The sequence below is a fragment of the Podarcis filfolensis genome, assembly GCF_964270895.1.
Source record: "Podarcis filfolensis genome assembly, chromosome: 14".
Lineage (NCBI taxonomy): Eukaryota > Metazoa > Chordata > Lepidosauria > Squamata > Lacertidae > Podarcis > Podarcis filfolensis.
This window is the reverse complement of record NC_139616.1, coordinates 14483475-14509554: the sequence shown is the minus strand read 5'-3', so window position 1 is coordinate 14509554 and position 26080 is coordinate 14483475. Positions and strand designations below refer to the sequence as shown.

The window sequence follows — 26080 nt, the reverse complement described above, 5'->3', positions numbered from 1 at the left end:
GTTACAGAAACCAGAGCAGCGCACGGAAACACCATTTACCTTCCCGCTGCAGCGGTACCTATTTATCTACTTGCACTGGCGTGCTTTCAAACTGCTAGGTTGGCAGGAGCTGGGACAGAGCAACGGGAGCTCACCTCGTTGTGGGGATTTGAACTGCCAACCTTCTGACCAGCAAGCCCAAGAGGCTCACTGGTTTAGACCACAGCGCCACCTGCATCCTTTGACTGTAATAAAACTCAAAGTGGCTTACATAATAAAATAGTCAGTAGAAAACAACCATCTGAAACATTAAAAAAGTAAAAATCTATCAAACACCTACTCCCCCCCTCCCGATCATCCAAACTTCATTCATCAACTACCCCCCCCCCATATTTTCCCTCCCCTCTCATAAATTCAAATGCTTAAAGGATGGCTTTCATCCCTACTCTTATCCATGAAAGCTTATGGGGGGAAAGTGTGATTTCAAATGAAGCCAATGAGTATGGAATTAGGAAAGGCAGCTGTTTTTGGCCAATTTAGCCACCGAAAAAGGCTTTGATCCTGCGTGGAAGAGCCCAGCCATTCAGCCTGGAGTCCAGAGTCTGGCCCTCTGCGCGGCATTGCCATTTGATCAAGTTTCCAAATGGCGCTTCAATGGGACCCCCATTGTTCATCAAGGACCAACTGCTGAGATGACCAAAGGAACTGGGGCTTCAGTTCTCATTGCGCTGACTTCAAAATACTTGGGCCTGATCCAACTTCTCGCTGAATGAATGGAAAGATTTCAAGGGAAGCTCAAAGGAGCCCTTTGTGAAGAAGCTAAAAACAGCCACCTCCTGCACAGTTGTGTACAAAGGGCAGCAGACTCAGAGGAAGCCTGCAACCCACATTGTAAAAGTAAACACATTAAGGGACGAGCAGAGTAGCCAGGGACCTCAGTTTCCAGCTTTCTCGTCCTTTAGCAGCATAGATGTCCTTTTTAACTGCAAGGAGAAAGTGCTTTCCTTGGGGGGTGTGTGTGCAAGGTGTTTGTGTGTGTGGGTTGTCAAACCACAACAAAACCAACCCATCGGAACTGGCAAGTTATTTGTTGGGAGGTGCCAAATCTCTGCTCTCAAAATCCCGAAACTGTTCCTCTCAGCCACCTTGCAAGGAAGACAGATGGAGGTGTGAATAAATGAAAAGGCCAAGCCGACTGCAACTGCAAAGCGAGGAGAGACCTAAAATGGCACTTATAAGAGAATGTGGTACAGAAAAGAAAATAAGACTTTTTTTTAAAAAAAAAAGGCATGAAAAACCCAGCAGCAAATGTGATCTGTTTGCCCTTATCCAACGGCTGCTTCGTACCCTTACCCTTTTAAAATGTGTGCATACAAAAAAAGTTTTATATATGGAGGAAAGGTGAAACTTACAGCTCTCTCTAAAGGACAAGAGGCAACATGATGGAAGTGTGCAAAAATTATTCATGGCCCTGGAGGAAGAGAAATTTTTCTCCCTCTCCCGTGATACTAGAATTCAGGGATGTCCACTGAAGCTGAATATTGGAAAATTCAGGAGACATAAAATAAAGCACTTCTTTATAGGGTGCATAGCTAAAACGATGGAATTACTGTTAGCCACCAACTTGGATGGCTTTAAAAGAAGGTTAGGCAGATTCATGGAGGAAAAAGGCCATTGCTGGAGCTGTGGTCTAAACCACTGAGCCTCTTGGGCTTGCCGATTGGAAGGTCGGCGGTTCGAATCCCCATGACGAGATGAGCTCCCGTTGCTCTGTCCCAGTTCCTGCCGACCTAGCAGTTTGAAATCACACCGGTGCAAGTAGATAAATAGGTACCACTGCGGAGGGAAGGTAAACGGCGTTTCTGTGCGCTCTGGCTTCTGTCATGGTGTCCTGTTGTGCCAGAAGCGGTTTAATCCTGCTGGCCACATGACCCAGAAAGCTGTCTGTGGACAAATGCCAGGCCTGAAAGCGAGATGAGTGCCGCAACCCCATAGTCGCCTTTGACTGGACTTAACCATCCTTGGGTCCTTTACCTTTACCTACTAACCACAATGGCTATATTCATCTCCGCTGGCAGAGTATGCCTCTGAATCCCAGTTCTTGGGAATCTCAAGGAGAGGAAAAGCTGTTGCACTCAAGTCGTGCATCTTAGGCATCTGCTTGACCACTGGGAGTAGAGGACGCCAGACCAGATGGGCCACCCAGCAGCCCCTTCTTTTTTAGGGAAAAGATCTCTTCTTACCAACAGGCTAGCTTTCCACAAGCTAATAGATGGCCATTTAGATAAGGGCCATTCACAAACCTACTTCCAGGATGCTGGACTAGATGGGTCGTTCAGCGGCAGTGTCCTTTTGCTCTCATGCCAAGAAGGATGGGGCAGGGGCGAAGCAATGGTGGGGGCATAACCCCGGGGGCATGGTTTTGAGTGGGGCGCAAACCTTCATTCTAGGATGCAGTAAAGTCCCCTGGAAACTGTACCACATAATCTGCTTTCTCTCTCTCTTAAAAAACATTTGTTTTGCATAATAATACAGTGGTACCTCGGGTTAAGTACTTAATTCGTTCTGGAGGTCCGTTCTTAACCTGAAACTGTTCTTAACCTGAAGCACCACTTTAGCTAATGGGGCCTCCCGCTGCTGCCACGCCACCGGAGCACGATTTCTGTTCTCATCCTGAAGCAAAGTTCTTAACCCGAGGTACTATTTCTGGGTTAGCGGAGTCTGTAACCTGAAGCATATGTAACCCGAGGTACCACTGTAATAATAATAATAATAATAATAATAATAATAATAATAATAATACACTGGCTCTTGGGCTAGAAATAGGGAAAATCCTGAAAGACGTATAGGAGAAAGGATTTGCCTAGATGCCATCCCGCTCCTCAGGAAGCAGCGTGAAATTTGCAGGCCAATTAGCTCCCAAATTAAGTAATAAATTAACATCCACTTGCAGCTTTCGCATCTCCTTGCCTTCCCCGGAGAGCCTCTTACCCCGTTCTCTTCAAGCGCTGCCAGCGGCTTGTTGATGCTGTTGACAAACTTGTTGACGTGCTCAAAGTGCTTGGTCATTTCTGTGGCCAGGACCATGTCGATAATGGCCTGCCGGAGGGTTCGGTATTCATTCCTGCGTAAAGAAGGGACGTGTGGGATATGCATGGGCTTAAGGCCATCTTGTCTAGATTCTGACTGAAAAGGTTTCTGACTGAAAACTTGGGAACAATCCGAACAACACGCAGAGCTTTATAGTTTACTAGAGCTGTCAACCAATTAAAAAAATTTCAGTCTGTTAATCCTTTGCATTTTGAACCACTTAACCAACTGATTTGACTTTAAAAGGAACTGCATTCTAACTAATTCTCTGGATAGCTTTTTTTAACCCTATTTCAACAACAGAACCAAAATAAGACTCAGAACAATAGCGCCAGTAATTCAAATTCAAATGCTCCTGAAATTGACCCCTTTTGATCCATCCACTAGAATTTTAGTGGATGACTCGAAAACTATAAAGTAAGTTGATAAATCGAAAACTAAATTTTGCTGCTTAAATGTGCAGGCTATCAATGAAGGAGACTTCTCAAGGCTATAGTACAGTGGTACCTCGGGTTAAATACTTAATTTGTTCCGGAGGTCCGTACTTAACCTGAAACTGTTCTTAACCTGAAGCACCACTTTAGCTAATGGGGCCTCCTGCTGCTGCCGCGCCGCCAGAGCACGATTTCTGTTCTCATCCTGAAGCAAAGTTCTTAACCTGAAGCACTATTTCTGGGTTAGTGGAGTCTGTAACCTGAAGCGTCTGTAACCTGAAGCGTATGTCACCTGAGGTACCACTGTACTCCAGAATGCAGGTGGGGAATATGTGTGAATGCCTCTCTCGCCATATCAAAATTTCCTTGCATGTGGAAAGTTAGCACATGGGGAGAACCCTTTTCCTGAAGTTCTAGCTTTCCACATGCAGGGAAGGATGGAAGTGTTTTTCACTGGGAGGCAGTTCAATATGTGATCCTCACCTTCATTAGGGAGTGGCATAGTTCCTTAAGGTCTGTACCCAAGTGCTTTTTCCTGACCATCTGAATCAGCCCTTAGGTTTATGAGATCTTAGGGAGCTGTTTCACAACCCTTCCTACCAGACCTCCAATATGTATATCACCCTCCAATGCCATTTTTTGTCTGGTGCGTTTCCTTGCCGTTTCCTTTTCGAAAACATCGCTTCAAGGTATGTAGAGACTATAGCCTAAGCATGGCAGATCCCCGGTTTTGAAAACTCACCTCTCCATGTTTTTAAAAATATTGCATTTATCGTCCCGTGTGGTGATCTGGAAGGCCAAGGCGGCATGATGGCTCTCCAACACTGCTGTGTCGTTGTACAAAATGGCCAGCTCGCTTCCTGCATTGCACAGGAAGGAATTTGTTCGGCCGGGATGATCCACGTCATGAACAGTGGCAGCAATCAGAGCAGCAACTTCATCAATGGGATCCAAGGTTTGCTGTGGGGGGGGAAAGACAAAGATGAGAAGGATGTTTAGTAAGGTTCCCAAGAGACCACTGGGCTTATCCTGCATCTAGAATGAATGTTTCTACTTTTATGTCAAACTCTCCCAGCTTGCAGAAAGCGAAGTCGTAGGGGAAATGCTTACTTCTAACCGACTTAACTTCTCCACACAAGGCTGTTTAGAAGAGATTAGTCATTGCTTCCCCCACAAAATCCTAGAAACTTTAGTTTGCGAAGGGTGCTGAGAGTTTTCAGGAGACCCCTTTCCCCCCTCACAGAGCTACGATTCCTAGAGTTCCCTGGGAAGAGGGGCTGATTGCTAAACCACTCTGAGAAATGTAGCTCTCAGACCTTCCACCTGTCCCTATTTTCCAGGGACAGTCCAGGATTTATAGAAGCTGTCCCAGTTTCTGATTTGATGCCAGAATGTCCCACTTTTCTTTAAAAAGGTAAAGGGACCCCTGACCATTAGGTCCAGTCGTGGCTGACTCTGGGGTTGCAGCGCTCATCTCGCTTTATTGGCCGAGGGAGCCGGCGTACAGCTTCCGGGTCATGTGGCCAGCATGACTAAGCCGCTTCTGGCAAACCAGAGCAGCGCACGGAAACGCCGTTTACCTTCCTGCCAGAGCGGTACCTACAGTGGTACCTCAGGTTATTTAATTCGTTCCGATTCAAACCGCCGAACTGCTGATTGGCAAACCCTAGGCTCTGTGGTTTAACCCACAGCGCACCCGCGTCCCTGCCCATGAGCTAGGATGGCATTAAAAGAGATTTGGACAAATTCATGGAAGATAGGGCTGTCTGTGGCTCCTATCTGCATAGCTATGCTCTACCTCCACTGTCAGTGGCAGTATCCCTCTGTCTGCCTGTTGATGGAAATCACAAGAGGGGAGAATGTTCATGTGCCCAGGTCCTGCTTGCAGGTTTCCCATAGGCATCCTGGTGGTTGCTGTGAGGACAGATTGCTGGATTAGATGGGCCAATAGCCTCCTCCAACATGCTCCTCTGGTGTTCTTACAGGGTCAAAATCATGTCAAAAGCTATAACAAAGGCAGCATTTTTTCATCTCCGCCAAGCTAAGCAGTTGGCTCCTTACCTCTCTCGCCCTGACCTAGCCACTGTGATCCATGCGACGGTCACCTCCAGACTGGATTATTGTAACTCGCTCTACGTGGGGCTGCCCTTGTGACTGACACAGAAACTCCAGCAGGTGCAGAATGCCGCAGTGAGACTCCTTACGGGGTCCTCGTCACGGGATCACATTCACCCGGTGCTATACCAGCCGCACTGGCTCCCGGTGGAGTACAGGATCACGTTTAAAGTGCTGGTTTTAACCTTTAAAGCCCTATATGGCCTAGGACCCTCGTACTTACGGGACCGCCTCTCCTGGTATGTCCCACGGAGGACCTTATGGTCTTCAAATAAAAATATTTTAGAGGTCCCGGGCCACAGAGAGGTTAGGCTGGCCTCAACCAGAGCCAGGGCTTTTTCAGCTGTGGCCCCGATCTGGTGGAACGCTCTGTCATAAGAGACTAGGGCCCTGCAGGACTTGACATCTTTCCGCAGGGCCTGCAAGACAGAGCTGTTCCACCAGGCCTTTGGCCAAGGCACAGTCTGACCCCCCTCCTTTGGTGATCCTCGTAGAACTCTGGCCCAGTGGTTGCCATTTGATTTTGAATTGATTTTAGAATATTGATTTTAGAATGCTGTGTTACTTTTATTGCTGTTAGCTGCTCTGAGCCCGGCTTTGGCTGGGGAGGGTGGGATATAAAAAAAAAATATTATTATTATTATTATTATGAACGCAAGCTGTCTAGTGTGCATGTGTGCATACGTATGTGAATTATGCAACACTGGGGCTTTGCATGTCAAAGTTGGTATCTCCAATCAGAAGAACCAAATAACAGGTGATGGGGAGGCCCCTTCTCAGCCCGAGACCCTAGAGAGTCACTACCAGTCAATTCTGAGCTAGGTGGACAAACTGGTCTGTTCTTATAATGGACTGACTAGAGGCAGAGCAGTGGTAGGAGGGACTAGCTGGGGAACCCCCAAGGGAAGAAGGCTTCGGAACTGGTGGTAGGACCACAGTGTGTGGTCCGAGGGAGACGAGGGAGCAGCCTGGGAAGAGGAGGTGTCGGAAGCTGAAGATGCAACAGGGTTTAGTGAGCAGGAAGAGGCTGTGGCAGAGGGCAGCCCAGACTCAGAGGCAGGAGAGGAGCGGGGCTAGGAGACAGAGATAAGACAGGCCGCTGAAGAGTCCAGGGAGTCTTCCCCTCTTGCTGCAACCAACTCCCCTCCCTGCTGGTCTCCCAGAACATGCAGAGCAGAGAAAACGAAGAGAGCAGAGCAACAAGATACAAGACGAAGGAGCCTCAGGTTGCTGAGGAAGGACCTGGGAAAGGAGGAGTCTTACGAGAGCAGTGGGAAGGCAGTTCTCGCAACTGCCTCATTGGGGCAAGACCCACTGGGAAGGGTTGTTGTGACCAACAGGACTGAGCTGTTTTGTTTCTTTGAATAAGGAGTTAACTTTGCTGATATTAGATGCTTTATTGTTGACCTACCCCAGACTCCAGCTTCTGATGGTTTCCTATCAGTGAAGGCTGGCACATCAGGGCAAGTGGGGTGCTGCCCCACCAACCTCAATCTGCTCCCCACACCTGCTTGCCTTCTGACTTACATCCAGCCCAGTGGGGATGTCTCTGTCCATCAGCTGTCTTCTCTTTAAGTCTTCCCTTGTGGAAGTCAGGATGGAGGGGAAACTGGAATTAGATAGCTCTGCCTCTGTCTGTGGTTAGCTCTGCCTCCGCCTACGGGTGGGTTGCCTGCCTTCCGCCCCACCAGCCCCATGGGCACCAGCCACCACTGGTCCCCCTTCCTCCCACCTCTCTCCTGAGAAGCTGTCCTTACTTTAACCCTTTCCTTGGAAAGGAAATAGGCCGTGGCGTGCAGCACATCAGCAGAGTGAGTCGAGTTGTGGTAGGAGTTGGACGAATGATAGTTGGCTTCGATGACTTGCAGCCACGATCGCAGGGTCGACTCTGAGCAATTGAGGAACTCGCAGATCCGAAAGCGGGCAAACATTTTGAGACCAAGGTAAACTAAAGGCCTGAAGGGGTGGGGTGGGGAGAGAAACAGAAAGAAAGAAGTTCAACGAAATTGCCCTGAAAGGAGAATCGCCATCAACATTATCAGAATGGTAAAAGCTTGTGGATGGTAACATAAAGAGAACCCTGCAGGATTAGGTTGATGGCCTGTCTACTCTTAAGGATCCTGTTCCCAAAGGAGCCAATGAGACACCTATGGGAAGCCTTAAAGCAGGATCTGAGCAGAAGAGCATTCTTCTGACTTGTGATTCCCCAACAGCTGGTATTCAGGCTGTGAGAAGTGAAATCAGACCATGAGACCAGCCTCTGTCCAGCTGTTGTCTAAAGGCAGAAATAGCCAGAGAAATATTGCTGCTCACGAATGTTTTATTCAGACGTGGGGAATATTGTCTTAGTTTTCCTGACTGTAATATTAGGGCTTCTGTCTTGTTTTCTTACATTCCTTTCCCATCGCAGTATCTGTTCTGTTGTGGAACTGCAGCTTTTTGAATGAGATACCAGCATGATGCACTAAATTTCACTGATAGCAGTGGGTGCGCTGCAAAACAACATTGTCACTGGACAATGTCACTATTCTCCTGAGCTTTCTGCACATGTGTGTTTCTGTTCCTCCATGAAAACAGCAGGAAAAAACTACATGCTGGTATAATGCCCCAAATTTCATCACTTTATTCCTGTGATTTTCCAGGTTGAGGGGGCTACAAACTTGTGCTTTTTTTCTGGAATCCAGTGATATGGAAATGAGCGCTAAACACGCACTACATTTCACAAGTTTTCCAGAAGTGGCTTTTACATCATGTGAAAACTGAAATATAATGCAGACATGAACAGTTAGGGAGGTGTTGGAGAAACGGAATAAGCTGCTGCATGAATACAGTCTTGGTCTCAGAAATAATGCAACAATCTTGAAATAAAACTTCCATTGCGCTACAACTGGCAAAGAGCTCATAAGTGAAACTTCAGGGTAGGCACCAACTACCAAGGTCCTGCAGTCTAAATCTGGCCTATAGGATGCTATCAGATAGCCCTGGGTCAAGGTCTGAGCTCCCATTAAGCAGAGTGAGATTGCCTGCCTCAGCTGGAAAATCTTAAACACTGTAAAAAGTTTATTGTTGTATTCCTGCCACCAGGGTGAACTAGGGAGATGCCAGCTTGGATTTCTGCCTCAAGTGCCAAAGCATCTTGGGCAGCCTCAGCCTTTGACAACATGTCTCTAGCACATTAAATTAAGCCAAGGCCGGAAGTGTCTATTCTGGGAAGAAGAGGAAAAACAGGGTCTCAGCACAGCAAATGTCCTCCCCTTACTTCTGTGGGACTAGGTTGGCCAGGGTTTTAAAAGTCACATTGAGCATCACTTTTTTTATGTTCCAGATTACTTATTTTCAGACAGCAACGCAGTTTAGAACAGTGTTTCCCACACTTGGGTCCCCAGCTGTTTTTGGACTACAATCCCCATCAATCCACGACTGCTGGTCCTGCCAGCTAGGGATGATGGAAGTTGTAGTCCAAAAACAGCTGGAGACCCATGTTTGGGAAACACTGTTCTTTTTGTTTTACTTGCTTGACAACAAACCTTTTATGGGTTGCTGCTTCCAATTCAAAGATGTTGAAGTCCCAGTATTCCTCGTTTTCCATCGCTTCTGCTATCCGTGGTGGTATGTCATTAAGGGAGATGGGCGAGATTAAACTACCTGGGACCTGATGAGTTTCTACGGGAGAAAACAGACAGTGGGAGGAAATTATAAAGCATGACCTGGCCTCTGGCATCAGCTTGGGGATCAAAGGCTGCACCTCCTACTTCCTATAAATAAATTAAAAAACCCTGAGAGAAAGAGGAAGGCAAACCTGACCTCATCCATCAAACAGAGAAGGCACATCTGCAGAGAACTCTGCTTCCTCCACCCTCCAACTGCTGGCTGTCTTCAGACCACAGAGTTGACAGGAAGCAACCTCTGTATCTGTCCGTCAGCCAGAAGAGCTCAGGACTGCAAGGTTTTCAGGGGCTGCCAACTATTTCTGGACCTCTGAGCACAATTGGTTTTTTGGAGTGAGTGTCGTGGGATCCATCCCCTCTGAGAACTTCCCTCCGTGTTTCCCTAGATCAGCTCCCTGCAACCCCACCCCGCCAAGAGACAGAAACAGATAGTGTGTACAAACCCCACTTTCCCCAAAGGGTCTGGGTAAAAATCACATAAGAGTTGAAAGAGGAAGTGGGAAAGAGGGTCCCTCTTGCAACTTCCTTCTTCATCTCTATGTATTTTTCAAGGGAGAAGGGGGAAGGGAGTGGAGATCTCAGAGCCCATGTGGGCAGCAGGGGAAGATTACAAGGCAGCCACAACATTCAGGGGCACCATGTTGGCAGCCCCTGGTGTATACTTTGTAAACGGCTGAGATTATGCAACCCTCAAAAATTGGTGCCTTTTAAGTTTTGTGTCCTATCTATAGATTGTGACCCTGAAAATCACTTTTAATCTCAGCACAGGAGCTTCAGAAGTAATGAATGAATGAATAAAACCAATACAGATTTAACTGATAAAGCGTCCATAGGCTTTCTGGAATAAGCTCATTGTGTGCAATCACTTCCCTAATTGTTAGTTATAGCAGTAATTGCACAGTCATACCTCGAGTTGAATGTGCTTCAGGTTGAGCGCTTTTGGGTTGCGCTCTGCGGCAACCCTGAAGTAACGGAGCGCGTTACTTCCGGGTTTCGCCGTTCGTGCAGGTGCTCAAAATGACGTCACGCGCATGCACAGAAGCGGCAAAACGCGACCGCGCACATGCCATCGCGACTTACATTCCATTTAGGATGCAAACGGGGCTCTGGAACGGATCCCGTTTGCATCCCGAGGTACCACTGTACAATAAACTGTACACAAATTCTTTGTTTAAAATAATATTGGGTTGTATTTTATAAAAGTTTATAAAATGCATTTTATAAAAGTCACCAATTCTAAAACAGATAAAGAAAATGTATACTTTGCGATGAGAAGACTTACGTTTTGCTGATAATATATACTCATTCCCTGATAATCTTCGTAGGCCATCCTATTTAAGAAAGAGTTGAAAATAACAAAGGGGGGGGGATTATTATATATAAATTTACTGTTCCAGATGCACATGGGGAAGAAAGTGCTTGGAGTACTAGGTTGTATTCCATCTTAGCCCTACTCAGAGTAGATCCAATGAAATTAGTAGACATGACCTCAATTTTAATGGAGCTACTTTGAGTAAACCTTTGTCGGATGCAACCCATGCAGTGGAGCAGTCATTCTGGCTGAATTGGTCATATTTCACTGGTCCTAAAAGAGGTATGCTCGTCATCAGTTGATTTATGGGTACAATATAAGATGCTGGGGAGGGAGGGGGGAGGAATTAAATATAGCTGGCATTTAAAGCTGAATTTATGAGATCTGCAATTTCTGAAACAATATGAGAGCCGAACTACAGCCATCTTTTGAAATTCAGACTTATCCAGATTTTGCAAGGAAGTTCTCCAACCAAACAATGTTTAGAAAAATGCATGTATTAGGGGAAAGTGTGCATAAAAAACGAATGTATTAGTGAAAATGATATACAAAAATGCTTTACATTAGGAGAAATTGCTTGCAAAGATGCAAAACTGCATACAAGAATATGTCCATTAGGAGAAATTTGTGCTAAAATGCTGAAGGCATGAGGATTTTTTCCCCAAAAAGTGGCTGCGGAAATGTAGAGAACTAAATTGAAGACAGGGGAAAATGAGGAACCAAGAGAACCCAAATGGTCAGATCCTTCCATCCCTAATGTTGAATTTAACCTTTAAAGCTGCAAACGGACTTAGCCATGCTTAGGTAAAGGTAAAGCACCCAAGGATGGTTAAGTCCAGTCAAAGGCGACTATGGGGTTGCAGCGCTCATCTCGCTTTCAGGCTGAGGGAGCCGGTGTTTGTCTACAGACAGCTTTCTGTGTCACGTGGCCAGAAGAGCTAAACCACTTCTGGTGCAACGGAACACCGTGACGGAAACTAGAGTGCAAGGAAATGGCATTTTACCTTCCCGCCGCAGAGGTACCTATTTATCTACTTGCACTGGTGTACTTTTGAACTGCTAGGTTGGCAGGAACTGGGACAGAACAATGGGAGTTCACCCCATCGTGGGGTTTCGAACCACCAACCTTCTGATCAGCAAACCCAAGAGGCTCAGTGGTTTAGACCGCAGCGCTGCCATGCTTACTGAAACGACACCTTCTCCCCACAGTCACACTGTGGCTCAAGGAGCTCGTCCCTTGTGTGAGATTCTTGATAGCAGGACTGGGAAAGGGATGAGGCAGCCTAGAAACTAGCACGGTGGTTTGAACCCCGCCAGGTGAGTTGCTTCTGCACTCCAGGCCCACTGAAATCACTGGGGCTTAGATGTGTCATGACTAACACAAGCTAAGGGACCTTAACGACAAGTGCACCCAACCTTCAGACTTCAAGCCGAGTGCAAAGGTAATACACTCAAGCTGCAGCTGGTCTGTGTCTGCATCTGGCTTCTATTTTAAGAACAATAAATCAATTAGTCTGGAGCTTTGTGACTTAAGAGGGGACAGCTGCCTGGCTCTTAACAGCTGCTTGACACTTCCTCCAAAAGCACATGACTGCAAAACAAAGCTCTTGTGCACCTTCCAAAATCAACAAGGGGGGTAGACTTGTTCCACCACCACGAAAAACAGTTTCTTGAGCACTTTTTTATCCATTAACACTCTTAACATGAATGCACTCCTCATTCACTGAAAGCCAGTCCTCTCTCTTATGAAGCCCTTGTTTCACTAGAGAAGCTTGCGAAATTCAATCTTAGCACATTCTGGTATGAGCTGACCTAAATCTTCGCACACACCCCAAACACCCCAAGACTAACAGTGCAGGTTGGAACCAAAGCTGCAAACCCAGCCACACTTACTTGGGAGAAAGCCCCACTGAATTCAGTAGGTTTTACTTCTGAGTAGACGTGCTTGACATTGTTACCCACCGGCTTTCACGCTTCCCTAATCTTTGGACACAGTCCTCAGCTCAAATAATGTATCAAAACACATTTTAAAATGCAGTTTTTCAGAGAAAATCCATTAAGAAATGTGTACCTTATGAGAAGATGTGTTCAAAAACAAATCTTCAAATGCAACTTTACATGCATGTATGTTGTTGTTGTTTTTTAAAAAAATATCAAAAATATAACGGATTAATGCAGAAACAGGACCCCATCAACTTACATGTGAACGCATTTGAAAAGAACCCATGCTAAAAAATTATTTATTCATTTGCTGTGGGTTAAACCTCAGAGCCTAGGACTTGCCGATCAGAAGGTCGGCGCTTCGAATCCCCGCAACGGGGTGAGCTCCCATTGCTCGGTCCCTGCTCCTGCCAACCTAGCAGTTCGAAAGCACGTCAAAGTGCAAGTAGATAAATAGGTACTGCTGCGGCGGGAAGGTAAACGGCGTTTCCGTGCACTGCTCTGGTTCACCAGAAGCGGCTTAGTCATGCTGGTCACATGACCCGAAAGCTGTACGCTGGCTCCCTCAACCAATAAAGCGAGATGAGCACCGCAACCCCAGAGTTGGCCACGACTGGACCTAATGGTCAGGGGTCCCTTTACCCTTACTAGCAATCCACACAATAAAGGATGCATCTACATTAGAAACTGAAACCCTATTTCACACCAGCTTAACTGTCATTACCTCCCCCAGAGAATCCTGGGTACTGTAGTTTTGTGAGGTTGCTGGGTCATCTCCCCTAACTACGACCCGCTGATCCACCTCCCCAAGGTTTCCTTGTGAGAAAGCCATGACAGTTAACCTGGTTAGGCTCTTCAGGCTTGTTGTGCCTCACTGTCATGTGATTTTTATCTGCCACGAATTTTATCTGTCATGACTGAGTGTCTTTGTTGAGGAAGTTCCAAAGGATTTCTGAGGCACCCCAGGATTCCCCATAATATAGTGTTTTTCAAAAATAAAAAAATTACCATATCCCACCACACTGGCTCACTTCAGGTTCAGACAACATTAATCAAGAAGCAGATTCTACTTACTGTCATCAAACCTCCAACAAGGTCACTCGTATGTGGGTCTTCATCTTTCGTCCCAAGTTGTGGAGAATACAATTCAGTGGTCCTCAAGATCTCAAGAACGCGATCTAAGGCTTCAGCAACCGGCATGGGACTACTTTCTTGTGCAGCATTGATAATATTTATTACCTAGGTTGAAGGAAAGATTTCAACAAGCAATTCAAGAAGTCAGATTTGACTGTCAAAAGCACAGGAACATAGGAAGCTGTGTTAGAGTCAGAGACGATTGGTCATCTAGCTCCATATTGGCTATAGTGACCTCATTCAGACGTAATGCTAAACTATGGTTTAGACAAGTATCCCTTCCCCCCAAAATGGAACCCTCTAGATGTTTTGGACTACAACTCCCATCAGCCCCAGTCAATATGGCCAATGAGCAGGGTTTATGAGAGCGGTAGTCCAAAATATATTGAGGTCATCACATTGGGGCATGCTGGTTTAGTTATTTGAATCAATCTCAGTGTTTTCCGCTCTCCTCTGATTCACCCACAAGATCAGAAGCTTTCCCTTCCATTTTTAAGTAACAGCAGTTTAGCGTTATGCCAAAACTCAGACAAAGTGTGTTTCATCTTAACGATTGTTTGTCGTAACTTTGAACTTTGGTTTTTGAAACCGACTTGTCTCATTAAACCAGTTAACCACATTGATCCCTGTTTGTATAAATATTACAGCCAAAGTCCTTGCTTGTGGTCAGAAAATATTAGCGGTCAGCACAGCAGAAAACTGAGCTCTTACTAACTTGTGGTAACAAAAATATAACTGCAAAAGTAGTTCATTTTGCACTGGTAATAGAATACATGATTGTGTGGCTCACGTAGGCTTGCTCTTGTCTGTAGCAAAAAACCATGTGTCATGGTCCTGGTCTTGGAGCTGGAGGAGAAGGAGGAGCTCCAAGGCCATCCTTTGAATATCTGGATGAGGTGCTTGGCTCTGAGGCTGGTCTGATTATCAGGGTTCACTGAAGGCTGGCAGTGGCCCACTGAACACCACGTTCAGGGTCTCCTAACACCAAGTATGCCCACAGCCCCCTTCCCCAGAGTCTAAGGAACTGTGTGTCTCCTACATTATGGCGCTGGTCCAATGGTGCAGGCGGCACACCAGGCTAGAGAGTAAAGGAGAAATGTCCACTTTCAGGCCAAAGGGTTGGCCTGAGCCTGCAGTTCTCCAACCAAGAGCACAGAGCCTAAGAGAGATGGTTTGGAGACAGAGGCTCAAAAGGCCTTAGTTCACCTCCAGCCCTCAGAGCACGCTGCTCATTTGGAGCTGTCCTTGGTGCTGCAACTACAGGCCTGTCTTGCTCCATCATGCTACATGGGTTCATTGCATGGACCAGGACAGGACACCATGGTTTCCTATTACTTCTATGTGGCCTTTGGCTGCATATAGCAGAACATTTCGCCCATGCAAACCCATGCTAATATGTGGGGGGGAGGCTGTGTAGGAGCATAGTAGTTTTGTAAGGGAAAAAGGCAAATTCCTAAGGAAAAATGAAGCCATTGGATCTCAGTGAACTCAAACGGTAGTGTCTCACCTTGGTAATGGGTGCTTCAATAGTCATGGAATGTATTCTGGCCATAGAGGAATGCCTTCTCTGTGAACTGCCTATGCAGAATAAAGTGGAATAAAATTAGTGGACAATGTTAACCTATCACAAGCTTCTTCTGTTTTGAACCAGGTCTCCAAAGCAGCTTACATTTTAAACATGAAATAGAAACAATATTAACATTGAGCATCAAAGGCACATAAAGTACATCACACACACACACACACACACACACACACACACACACACACATCCAGCAACCTACAGCATAAAAGCTTGTATGTTTTACTGCCTTCCTCAAAGAGGTTGCATTGAGATTTCAAGATAACACAATTTTTCCATTTTCTTCAACACATATATATTATTATTTTTTCAAAATTAGGTGATCATGTTTCACAGAAACTGAAAAAATGAGGTGAGAGGGGGGAAATGAGAGAACTTGAAGCTCACAAACAGAATGTTTGTTTTGGGTATAAAGGTGCCAAATTCATAAAGCAATTAAAAATATTTTAAATATCTGAAGGATCATATTCTGCCCAGACCCTTCTCTCTTCCCAGGCACCTTTAAGGGGAATGTGGGAGAGGGCCTTCTCAGTGGCTCCTCCCAGATTTCGGAACTCCCTTCTCAGAGAGGCCAGACTGGCTCCCTCCTTGTTGTCCTTCCACCAGGAGGTGGAAGACTGTTTTATTCTGGCAGGCTTTGAGGGAACTGACTGCTTTTAAGGAAAGGGCTCTTTACTGTATTTTCCCCCTTCTGCATGTTAACAGATATGGTCTTATGTTGTTTTCATTCCATAAACAGTTTAATCCCTTTAAAATATTTTTATAAGTTTTTTTTTAAAGCTATGTCTGTTTTCTCTGTATTTGCTTCAATTTTTCTGAGCTGTCATGAATCCTAGTTTTGGGGTGGTTTGAGCGTGGTGCTGGTAACGGCAAGGTTGCAGGTTCAATCCCCGTATGGGAAAGTTGCGTATTCCTGCATTGCAAGGGGTTGGACTAGATGATCCTCAGGGTCCCTTCGAACTCTACAATTCTATGATATAGAAGAAGAAGAAGAAGAGTTTGGATTTGATATCCCGCCTTTCACTCCCTTTAAGGAGTCTCAAAGCGGCTAACATTCTCCTTTCCCTTCCTCCCCCACAACAAACACTCTGTGAGGTGAGTGGGGCTGAGAGACTTCAGAGAAGTGTGACTAGCCCAAGGTCACCCAGCAGCTGCATGTGGAGGAGCGGGGAAGTGAACCCGGTTCACCAGGTTACGAGTCCACCGCTCTTAACCACTACACCACACTGGTGGGATATAAACAAATAAAATGATATTAATACTAATAATGACAAATTGGACCTGCGATAAAAGCTTGCATTCGGTTCCACTTGCTCCATTCCATTTTGTGCCCCCTCTGTTGTATTTCTTCCTGCTAGCAGCCAGGAAGCAGACTGAACTGGGCTGTTGTTGGGGTTTCTCTTACCCGAAAGATCCCCTCCCTAGATGTTACTGTACTTCTGAAAACCTTGGGGTTCTCCCAAGCTTGTTGAGACTCCTCTTTTCTACAGGGGTGGTTCAGTTTTGGCTACATAAGCAACGGCACAATCCTCCCGCACATTGGAAACAGATGGACTCATGTAACATACCATCACTGCCCCGAGAAGTGGTCGATCTGACATCTAAAGAGCCTTTCCGCCTGTCTTTGTGCCTGCAGCTCTGGATATCTGTAGAGGCAAGAAATTGCTGCTGTGAAAAAGGACATCCCCATTTAGGAAGGTGAGAGAGCCTTCTCAGATGATGATGATGATGATGATGATGATAATAATAATAATAATAATAATAATAATAATATTTATATCCTCCCCATCTGGCAGGGTTTCCCCAGCCACTCTGGGCGGCTTCCAACAGAATATTAAAAATACATTAAAACATCAGTCATTAAAAACTTCCCTAAACAGGGAAGGAGTTCCAGAGCCTCAGAGCAGTTCAAAGCACAATTCAAAGTGTTGGTGCTGACCTTTAAAGCCCTAAACGGCCTCGGCCCGGTATACCTGAAGGAGCGTCTCCACCCCCGTTGTTCTGTCCTAGACAAGTAAGATAGTTGTTTATTTCCTTGGCATCTGCTGAGGAAGGCGTTCCACAGGGCGGGCGCCACTACCAAGAAGGCCCTCTGCCTGGTTCCCTGCAACCTCACTTCTCACAGGGAGGGAACCGCCAAAAGGCCCTCGGCGCTGGACCTCAGTGTCTGGGCTGAACAATGGGGGTGGAGATGCTCCTTCAGGTATACTGGACCGAGGCTGTTTAGGGCTTTAAAGGTCAGCACCAACACTTTGAATTGTGCTCGGAAATGTACTGCTCTCAGGCTCTGGAACTCCTTGCCAAGGAAGAACTGCCTAGCCCCTACTTCAAACCATATTCTGGGATGCCTCAATGTTACTCCCAACAACGGTTAATGATAAATCAATAAATCCAATTGTTGACAATCAGCTGAACTTTGACAGGGAGCAAAATCTGCTGTTTTGTTCTACCTCAACACTACAGCAAGTCGTGCCTTGTGGATTCCCAACACCTGTGGCCGTTGAAGAGGAACCCACATAAACACGTCCTTGGGAGATTTCCATCCCAGCCATGACAACACTCAAGACTCTGTCCTTGACACATTTAAATCTAGATTTAGGAAGCTGTATCAGCTACTGCTCCTAAGGAGTAGGAAATGAAATTGGAATCTCCTTCTCCTACAAGCCCACTAAATAGTCAAGGTTGCCTTGATTCCTTGTTCGCTTTGAAACACAGCTGCCTGGGGCAGATAGTTGGCCTGTTATTTAGTCTCCTTCCCAGAGAACTGTTTCATTGCTCTGCAAATATTATGGATTGTCTAGTGTGGTGTACTCTGTGCTTGAGCCTGCCTAGCAGAGATGCTCAGTGCCCCCTGCACATGCGAAATACTAACCTCTGGGGAAGGACTTACAGTTCAGTGGCATCTCACCTGCTTTGCTTGCAGACGATCCCAGGTTCAATCCCTGCCATCCCCAAGTATTGCGCGGGGTTGGACTAGATGACTCTCAGGGTCCCTTTCAACTCTACAATTGTGTGATTCTAAGTAGGGCTTAGACGTCTTTTAGAAAACATCTGAAGGCAGTCCTTTTTAGGAAAGCTGTTATTGTTTAATAGATTATTGTATTTTATCCTGGTTTTTCCCACAAGGTGTTTATTTTTAGGACCCACCTTATTCCTATTATTTCAAGTTATAATAATAATATAATTTATTATTTATACCCTGCCCATCTGGCTGGGTCTCCCCAGCCACTCTGGGCGGCTCCCAACAGAATATTAAAAACACGATAAAACATCAAACATTAAAAACTTCCCTAAGCAGGGCTGCCTTCAGATGTCTTCTAAAAGTCAGATAGTTGTTTATTTCCTTGACATCTGGTGGGAGGGCGTTCCACAGGGTGGGTGCCACTCCCGAGAAGGCCCTCTGCCTGGCTCCTTGCAACCTCACTTCTTGCAGGGAGGGAACTGCCAGAAGGCCTTCAGAGCTGGACCTCTGAGTTGTTTTAAACTGTTTTTATATTTTGTTTTGATATTGGAACATGCCCTGGGGCCTTGAGGTAAGATTAGGTAAATAACAACAACAACAACAACAATAACATGGTAGCACATGGCCTTCTAGAGTAGGGGTAGAGCACCTCAGGCCTGGGAGCCAAATGTGGCCCCCAGAAGCCCCTATATGGCCCTTGGGAATCTCCCCAGGCCATGCCTCTCACCTCCACATACGACTCAGCTGCTTTTGTCCTTCGACTTTTGCTCAGTTGAAGTGTAGGCAACTGTACACATCTGGGTCACATCTGTTGCTACATCTGCACTGTCCCCCAACCCCTGCAGTGGGCTGATGGGGAAAGACAGATCGCTCTGGTCAGACGTCTGAACTGATCACTTGTGGGATTTTTTGAAATTAGGTCTAGGGATGAAGGGTGCCAACCCTGACACTATACAACTGCTAAGCCCTTACTTGTTTCAACAAGCATTTGACCTATGTTGGTGTCCTCACCAGCGCTGTGCAAATGTCTTAGGAGTTTTAGATCAGACAGTGTATTTTCTTTCTGTTTTTAATCATTCCTCTTAACCGCCTCAAGTAAACGCATTTCTAAAATGCGTTTCAGGTTATGCCTTTTTATTATGAAGAAATGTCTTGGTGGATAGCAATAGGCTGAGCTGTTGTTATTAAAATGCGAGAGATTTTCTCGTAACAAAACTTGCAGTGCCGTACCTGTCTGGGACTCAGCTTGGACACGTTCACAGACCCTTTCAGCCTGCAAGTAAAAGAAAAAGGGGTGGGGGAGAGAGAAATTAGCCAGAACAATAGGATCAACCTTTGGTGCAGGGGTTAGGAACTTCTGGCCTCTGGGCCAAATCTGGCCTGCCAAGGGTTCCCAGTTGGCTCATGGCTGCAGTTCAATCCTGCGAAGCAGACCCCTGCACCCAGCAGGATTGAACCCTTCGCTTATCAGCTGGCGAGAGGAGGGTTCAGTCCTAGGGGGTGCTGCTTCACCTGTGGGGAACACACTGGCGAAACAGACCCCCTCCCTCCGCCCCACAGATCACCTTTGACAGATGGGTGAGACTGCCCACCTATAAGTCCCCAGTCATCATCATGACATCAGAGGTGGGTGACTTCACACACCTGTCAAAGTTGGCCTGCAGGGATGGAGGAAGATAAAAAACTGGCCCACAGAGGGCTGAAACATTTCCTCACCCCTCCTATCACGCATTCCCTCCCCGCTTCTAGTTAAGCTGGAATACCTGTTCTGCTTACCTTACTGTTGTCATTGCATGGTCTACTAAGTGACACATAGTGTCTAATTTTTCTGTAAAAGAAAGACAAGCAATGGGACAAATTATATATTTTGACTTCTTAGATTTCGATTCTCTTAACAGCCAATTATTTATTTATTTTTAAAAATACATTTTAGCCTAAAATGTCTATCCTAGTTTGGTGGTTTGTAGCAGAGGTGGCTAGCCTGTGTTAAGCCAGATGTTGTTGGCTTCCAACTCCTACTAGCCAGATTAGCTGGAGTGGTCAAGGGTCAGGGATGATGGGAGGCGGAGTCTATGAAGCACCTGGAGAATTCCAGGTGAGCCACCCCAGGTTACAGGAACATAGCAGGAGCAGGAGCCTTGGGGAAGGATCATAGCTCAGTAGCAAAGTATTTGCCTTGGCTACACAAGGTCCCAGGTTCAAGTCCTGGTTTTTCCAAGTAGGGATGGGAAAAGACTGAGACCCTGGAGAGTCACTGCCCATCGGAGTAGACAAAACTGAGCCAGAAGGACCAGTGGTCTGACTCTGCTTTTTGCGTTGGGAGGGAGATGAGAAACCTGACCAGAGGAAATCTCATTCTATTGTCTGAGCCTTCACCATGAGGACTACAAACTTTATTTTAAAAAAATGGGTAAAGTCCTCAGGATTCCTGATCATGTGCTTCATAGCAAGCCATTCCCCACAATTATGAGTAGTTCGTTTTAAGACGACAACGACAATATCAATATTCAGTTTTGATTTCGAGGCTTACCCTCCCTGTCCAATGACAGGTATGATCTTCACATTTTGTTGTATACTCTCTCCAGTTTTCTTCTTAGTGTAGTAGGTTCCTTGCCATTCCTGCAGATGGGAATCAAAGTCAAGTAAAGACGACATTCGACTTAGGAGCTCACGGACAAATCCCCCCAGCTTTCTCTCTCTTTCTCATTAAAACTATTTTCACATAAGACTTCAGATTTGTGCCTTTAGGTCCCATCTGCACAATACATTTAAAGCAGCTCCATACCACTTAAAAAGAATCTGGGAAGCTGTAGGCTGTTAGAGGTGCTGAGAGATGTTAGTAGAGCCCTGTTCCCCTCATGGAGCTATGATTACCAGAGTTCCCTGAGAAGAGGGGTTGACTGTTAAGCAATTCAACATCCTTACCAAACCACAGTTCCCATGATTTTGGGGGGCAGGCCATGACTGTTTAAAGTGGTATGATACTGTTTTAAACGTACCGGGCAGATGGGGCCTTTGATTATTATTTTTAATGCCTCTAAAAGGCAACTGTGCCTCCACCCCCATCGTTCAGCCACGACACTGATGTCCAGCTCCAAGGGCCTTCTGGTGGTTCCCTCACTGCGAGAAGTGAGGTTACAGGGAACCAGGCAGAAGGCCTTCTTGGTAGTGGCACCCACCCTGTGGAACGCCCTCCCAGCAGATGTCAAACAGATAAACAGCTATGTGATTTTTAAAAGACATCAGGGAAGTTTTTAGGGTTTGATGTTGGGTTGTGCTTTTGCTATTTCTTTGCTGGGAGCTACCCAGAGTGCCTGGGGTAACCCAGTCAGATGGGCGGTGAGCAAATCAACCAACAAATAACTAGCTCCACAGTGAGCTGCTCTTATGGGATGGGATAATCTGTAAATTTCAGTTCCTCTCCGTTTTCCATTCTGAAGTTCAGTTCCCCACATGTCCATTCCAGTTTGTCAGGAGATCAAGGGCTCTGAAGCAAGAGAGGAAGGAAGGTTTTTCTTGCCATAAAGGTAAAGGTAAAGGGACCCCTGGCCATTAGGTCCAGTCGTGACCGGCTCTGGGGTTGCGGTGCTCATCTCGCTTTATTGGCCGATGGAGCCGGCGTACAGCTTCCGGGTCATGTGGCCAGCATGACTAAGCCGCTTCTGGCAAACCAGATCAGCGCACAGAAACGCTGTTTACCTTCCCGCTGGAGCGGTACCTATTTATCTACTTGCACGTTGACATGCTTTCGAACTGCTAGGTTGGCAGGAGCAGGGACCGAGCAACGGGAGCTCATCCCGTCGTGGGGATTTGAACCGCCGACCTTCTGATCGGCAAGTCCTAGGCTCTGTGGTTTAACCCACAGCGCCACCCGTGTCCTTTTCCTGCCTGCTGATATCAGACAAACCCACAGAGGCCTCCAGCCTGAGGATGTGGAACTGCCTTCCTCAGACTCAGAGGACTCCATTGCAGAAGGCCCACCCTGCAAGCCCAGTGGCTCCCCAGGGCTAGTAATTCAGCTGATATGACTTCTTGTGTACTGGGGTCAGTCTCTTTTCCTTGCTGAAGCAACGTCAGAGTTATGTGTTGCTCTTCTAACACATCTTGAGCCCTGAACCCAGTCTGAGCTCTGCTGTACCTTGAATCTGCCGCAACCGGACAGGAAAATTGGCTTCCAGGTGGAGAGGTCAAAATTAGAAACAGAGCTTTTGGAACCCAATACTAAGAATCTGTCAAGAATGTATAACTTGCTGTTGAAATGGAATACACAGGATGAGACGGTTAAATCAGCTATGATTAAATGGGCACAAGACATTGGTCATAACATTATGTTTGCTGACTGGGAACAGTTATGGACTACCGGTATAAAGTTTACGGCATGTAATGCCTTAAGAGAGAACATTATGAAAATGATCTATAGGTGGTACATGACCCCAGTCAAGCTTGCAAAAATCTATCATACGCCCAATAATAAATGTTGGAAATGTAAGGAAACGGAAGGTACTTTCTACCACCTTTGGTGGACGTGCCCAAGGATCAAGGTCTTCTGGGAAATGATTTACAATGAAATGAAAAAGGTGCTTAAATGCACTTTCGTGAAGAAACCAGAGGCCTTTCTCCTGGGCATGGTAGGCCAATTGGTGTCAAGGAAAGATAGGATGTTTTTTATGTATGCGACAACAGCAGCAAGAGTTCTTTTAGCAAAGTATTGGAAGACATAAGAGCTACCCACGCTGGAAGAATGGCAGACAAAGGTGATAGACTATATGGGACTGGCTGAGATGACTGGCAGAATCCGTGACCAAGGGAAAGAGACGGTGGAAGAAGATTGGAAGAAATTTAAAGTTTATCTTAAGAACTGTTGTAAAATTAATGAGTGCTAAAATGTCATGGGTAATGTAAAACAGAATTGCAGTGATAAATAATTGGGTAAGAGAAAAAGGATTAAATAATTGGGTAAGAGAAAAAGGATTAAAGAAAGTGAATTATAAGTAAGTAAAGTGATAAGTAATTGGACAAGAGGAAAAAGATCAGAAATTGTATTACAAGTATTGAAATTAGGGGTTGCTGGGAAAATTTAAAACAGGGATGCAGAAAAGGGAGGTATGGGGAAGTCGTTGAAATAAGGTTTAAGAAAAAGAGGTTAAGAAATTATACGTGTTTATATGTTTGTTTGTTTATGTATTGTCTTGTATTGTTTTTTAATATGTGTTGGAAAATCAATAAAAACTTATATATATATATAAAAAAATGAATCTGCCGCAACCTTGCATTGAAGCCAGCCTGAATCTCTTATCGCCTCACCTCACACAGAAACTTCCTTTGTCCAAGACCCAGTCTGAGCCTCACAGCATGACGGGTGGCAGTGGATGAGGAAAGGGTTAGGGTTAGGGTTGTCTCTCTGCCTGTCCTAGCTATTCCTTTCTTTAAAAAGTAAAGTAAAGGGAGACTGCTAAAAAGAAAAGTAAAGGGAGACTGCTAAAAGACCAAGTGGCACGCTTAATTTGGCCCTAAGTCTGAATCGTGGGCCCACGAAAAAAAGGTCCGCATATATTTAAAGAAAGCTTGAGCTCCTCATTTTATGACCAAGGGGAGGTCGCTACCATGACCCGATCTGAGCACGTCAAACAGCCATGCTCACCGATTTTGCGCGCAGATTTGCCAATTTCACCCTAGATAATCGCATCCGAGCTTCGTGACAGGAGGCACAGGCAAAGCAGCTCCCTGCGGAAGGATTCCGTGGGCAACCCGCCACATCAAAAAAGGCATTTATCATGAGTGCCACAATCCTACTAAGCATTCATAGACCTATTTAGAGGGTTCTGGTCCCTTTATGTCCATAGAAGCACAACCACTCAAGCCCTTATTACTGGTGCGCTATCGCTACAAGCACAAGGCCTGGCACGCACATTTATACCAGTCAGGCTGTGCATCAGTAGTTGGAAACCTCCAGCCCTCCAGATGTTATTTGACTCCTCCTCGCATTGGCCCCTGCCAGCACAGTCAATGGTCAGAACGTATGGGTGCTGTAGTCCCAACAAATATTTGGAGGGCCACAGGTGTGAATGTTCTTTTGCACCAGGCCAAGCCTCCCTCGTCCTTCATCCAGGCCTTTTAAACTCACCTTTTAGGCCTGCTTTAGCTTTCATGAGTTTTATTCTCTGCTTCCTCTACTTGGTTGGAGTTTTATTTCTCTCTCTGCTTGGTGTTTACCTATGACAGGGCCTTTTCAGTGGCAGTTCCCCATTTGTGGAACTGGTGATGTCTGCCTGCCTCCCTCGTTATTGACTTTCAGGATAAATTAAAAAATACTGTCAAACCTCAGTTCCTGAACAGCTCCGTTTTGGAACGTTTCGACTCCTGAACGCCAAAAACCCAGAAGTAAATGCTCCAGTTTTAGAAAGTTTTTTGGAAGTCAAACGTCCAATGCGGCTTTCACTTGAGGAAGCTCTTGCAACTAATCGGAAGCTGCACCTCGTTTTGGAAGCCGAACGGGCTTCTGGAACAGATTACGTTCAGCAACTGAGGTTTGACTGTATTCTTGCTTTATATGGGCATTTGATACCTGAAAAACATTGTTCATGGCACTTCTGAGATCACTTTTTAGAATGTTTAAAACTGTTTTTATTTTAAAAAAACCCCTCTATTGTTGATGTATTTGCCACTCTGCATCCTGGGATATCTCAGGATGAGAGCCAGTGTGGTGTAGTGGTTAAGAGCAGTAGACTCATATTCTGGGGAACCGGGTTCGCGTCTCCGCTCCTCCACCTGCAGCTGCTGGGTGACCTTGGGCCAGTCACACTTCTCTGAAGTCTCTCAGCCTCACTCACCTCACAGAGTGTTTGTTGTGGGGGAGGAAGGGAAAGGAGATTGTTAGCCGCTTTGAGACTCCTGAAGGGGAGTGAAAGGCGGGATATCAAGTCCAAACTCTTCTTCTTCTTCTTCTTCCTTCTCCCCTCACAGAGCTACAGTTCCCAGGGTTCCCTGATTGATTCTGAAAGCACTCAGGAAATGTTGCTTTGTGAGGAGAAAACAGGCCACCTGACAATTCTCAGCACCCTGAACGAACGACAGCTCCCAGGATTCTATGGGAGGGCGGCCATGACTGTTTAAAGTGGTATGCTACTGCTTTAAAGGTATAACGCAGATGGGGCCTAACGTAAACTGAACAAACAAACAAACAAACAAATAAATGAAGTTGCTTTAAGATCATGCTGCATTTTTTCCTTGTTGTAAAATTAGTTATTTTAACCTGAAAAGATAATTTTCTTGTTTCTGGAGGCGGTGTATTAACAATGTAAACAAATAAAACGAGTTGTAATCAAATGCAATTTCAGTTGGTGCAAAACACCTGCCATTTTAGCTCTCTCTCTCCCCCCCCCCCCACTTGACATATTTGAAAGTACTCCTGGGAACGCTGTGGCACACGTTCACGACCAGATGCAAACGGCAACCACAGCGTTTCCTTTCCAGATTGGGCTTTTGATGCAGGCACACCATGACTCATTTCTCTCTTGCTTCCACTCCTGCATGCATTAATGTCCGTAGGGCCTCTGATTCACTGCAGCATCTTCATCGAATGCAGCGTCAACAGCTTGGGACTTCTGAACGTGGCACCCACCGCCGCCCATTCATCTCACCTGACTCACACAGGGCATCATGTAAGCTGTGACATACGCATGTCTTTGAAGCGGCAACCCATCTGCCAGCCTTTCGTGCCCACACAGCAACGGCTTATCTCCCTCCTCCGTGGCTACTTAAACCTTGTTTGCTGCCCTAGGAGGGGCAAGGCTGTCTCTAAGGGAACATGCCACATACCTATCGTTTCAGAGGATTCTGGAATTAATGCTCTGTTCGCATGTT

General features: G+C 45.9%; 1 protein-coding gene across 5 annotated transcripts in view; it reads right to left on the bottom strand.

Moving 5' to 3' along the window:
• PDE8A (phosphodiesterase 8A) overlaps nt 1–26080 on the bottom strand; it is a 170294-nt gene that overhangs the window by 8237 nt on the left and 135977 nt on the right. For all 5 annotated transcript variants that reach the window (XR_014541641.1, XR_014541642.1, XR_014541643.1 and 2 more), the window contains 11 exons: nt 20748–20836; nt 19994–20045; nt 19448–19490; nt 16824–16901; nt 15181–15251; nt 13614–13778; nt 10569–10617; nt 9146–9281; nt 7376–7574; nt 4246–4463; nt 2971–3103 (listed from right to left, as the gene is read on the bottom strand). Coding sequence is in view for 2 of the 5 variants with exons in the window: in XM_083586421.1 (XP_083442547.1) it covers nt 2971–3103; nt 4246–4463; nt 7376–7574; nt 9146–9281; nt 10569–10617; nt 13614–13778; nt 15181–15251; nt 16824–16901; nt 19448–19490; nt 19994–20045; nt 20748–20836 (1233 nt within the window). In the remaining 3 variants the exon portion in view is untranslated. The remainder of the gene's footprint in view (nt 1–2970; nt 3104–4245; nt 4464–7375; nt 7575–9145; nt 9282–10568; nt 10618–13613; nt 13779–15180; nt 15252–16823; nt 16902–19447; nt 19491–19993; nt 20046–20747; nt 20837–26080) is intronic.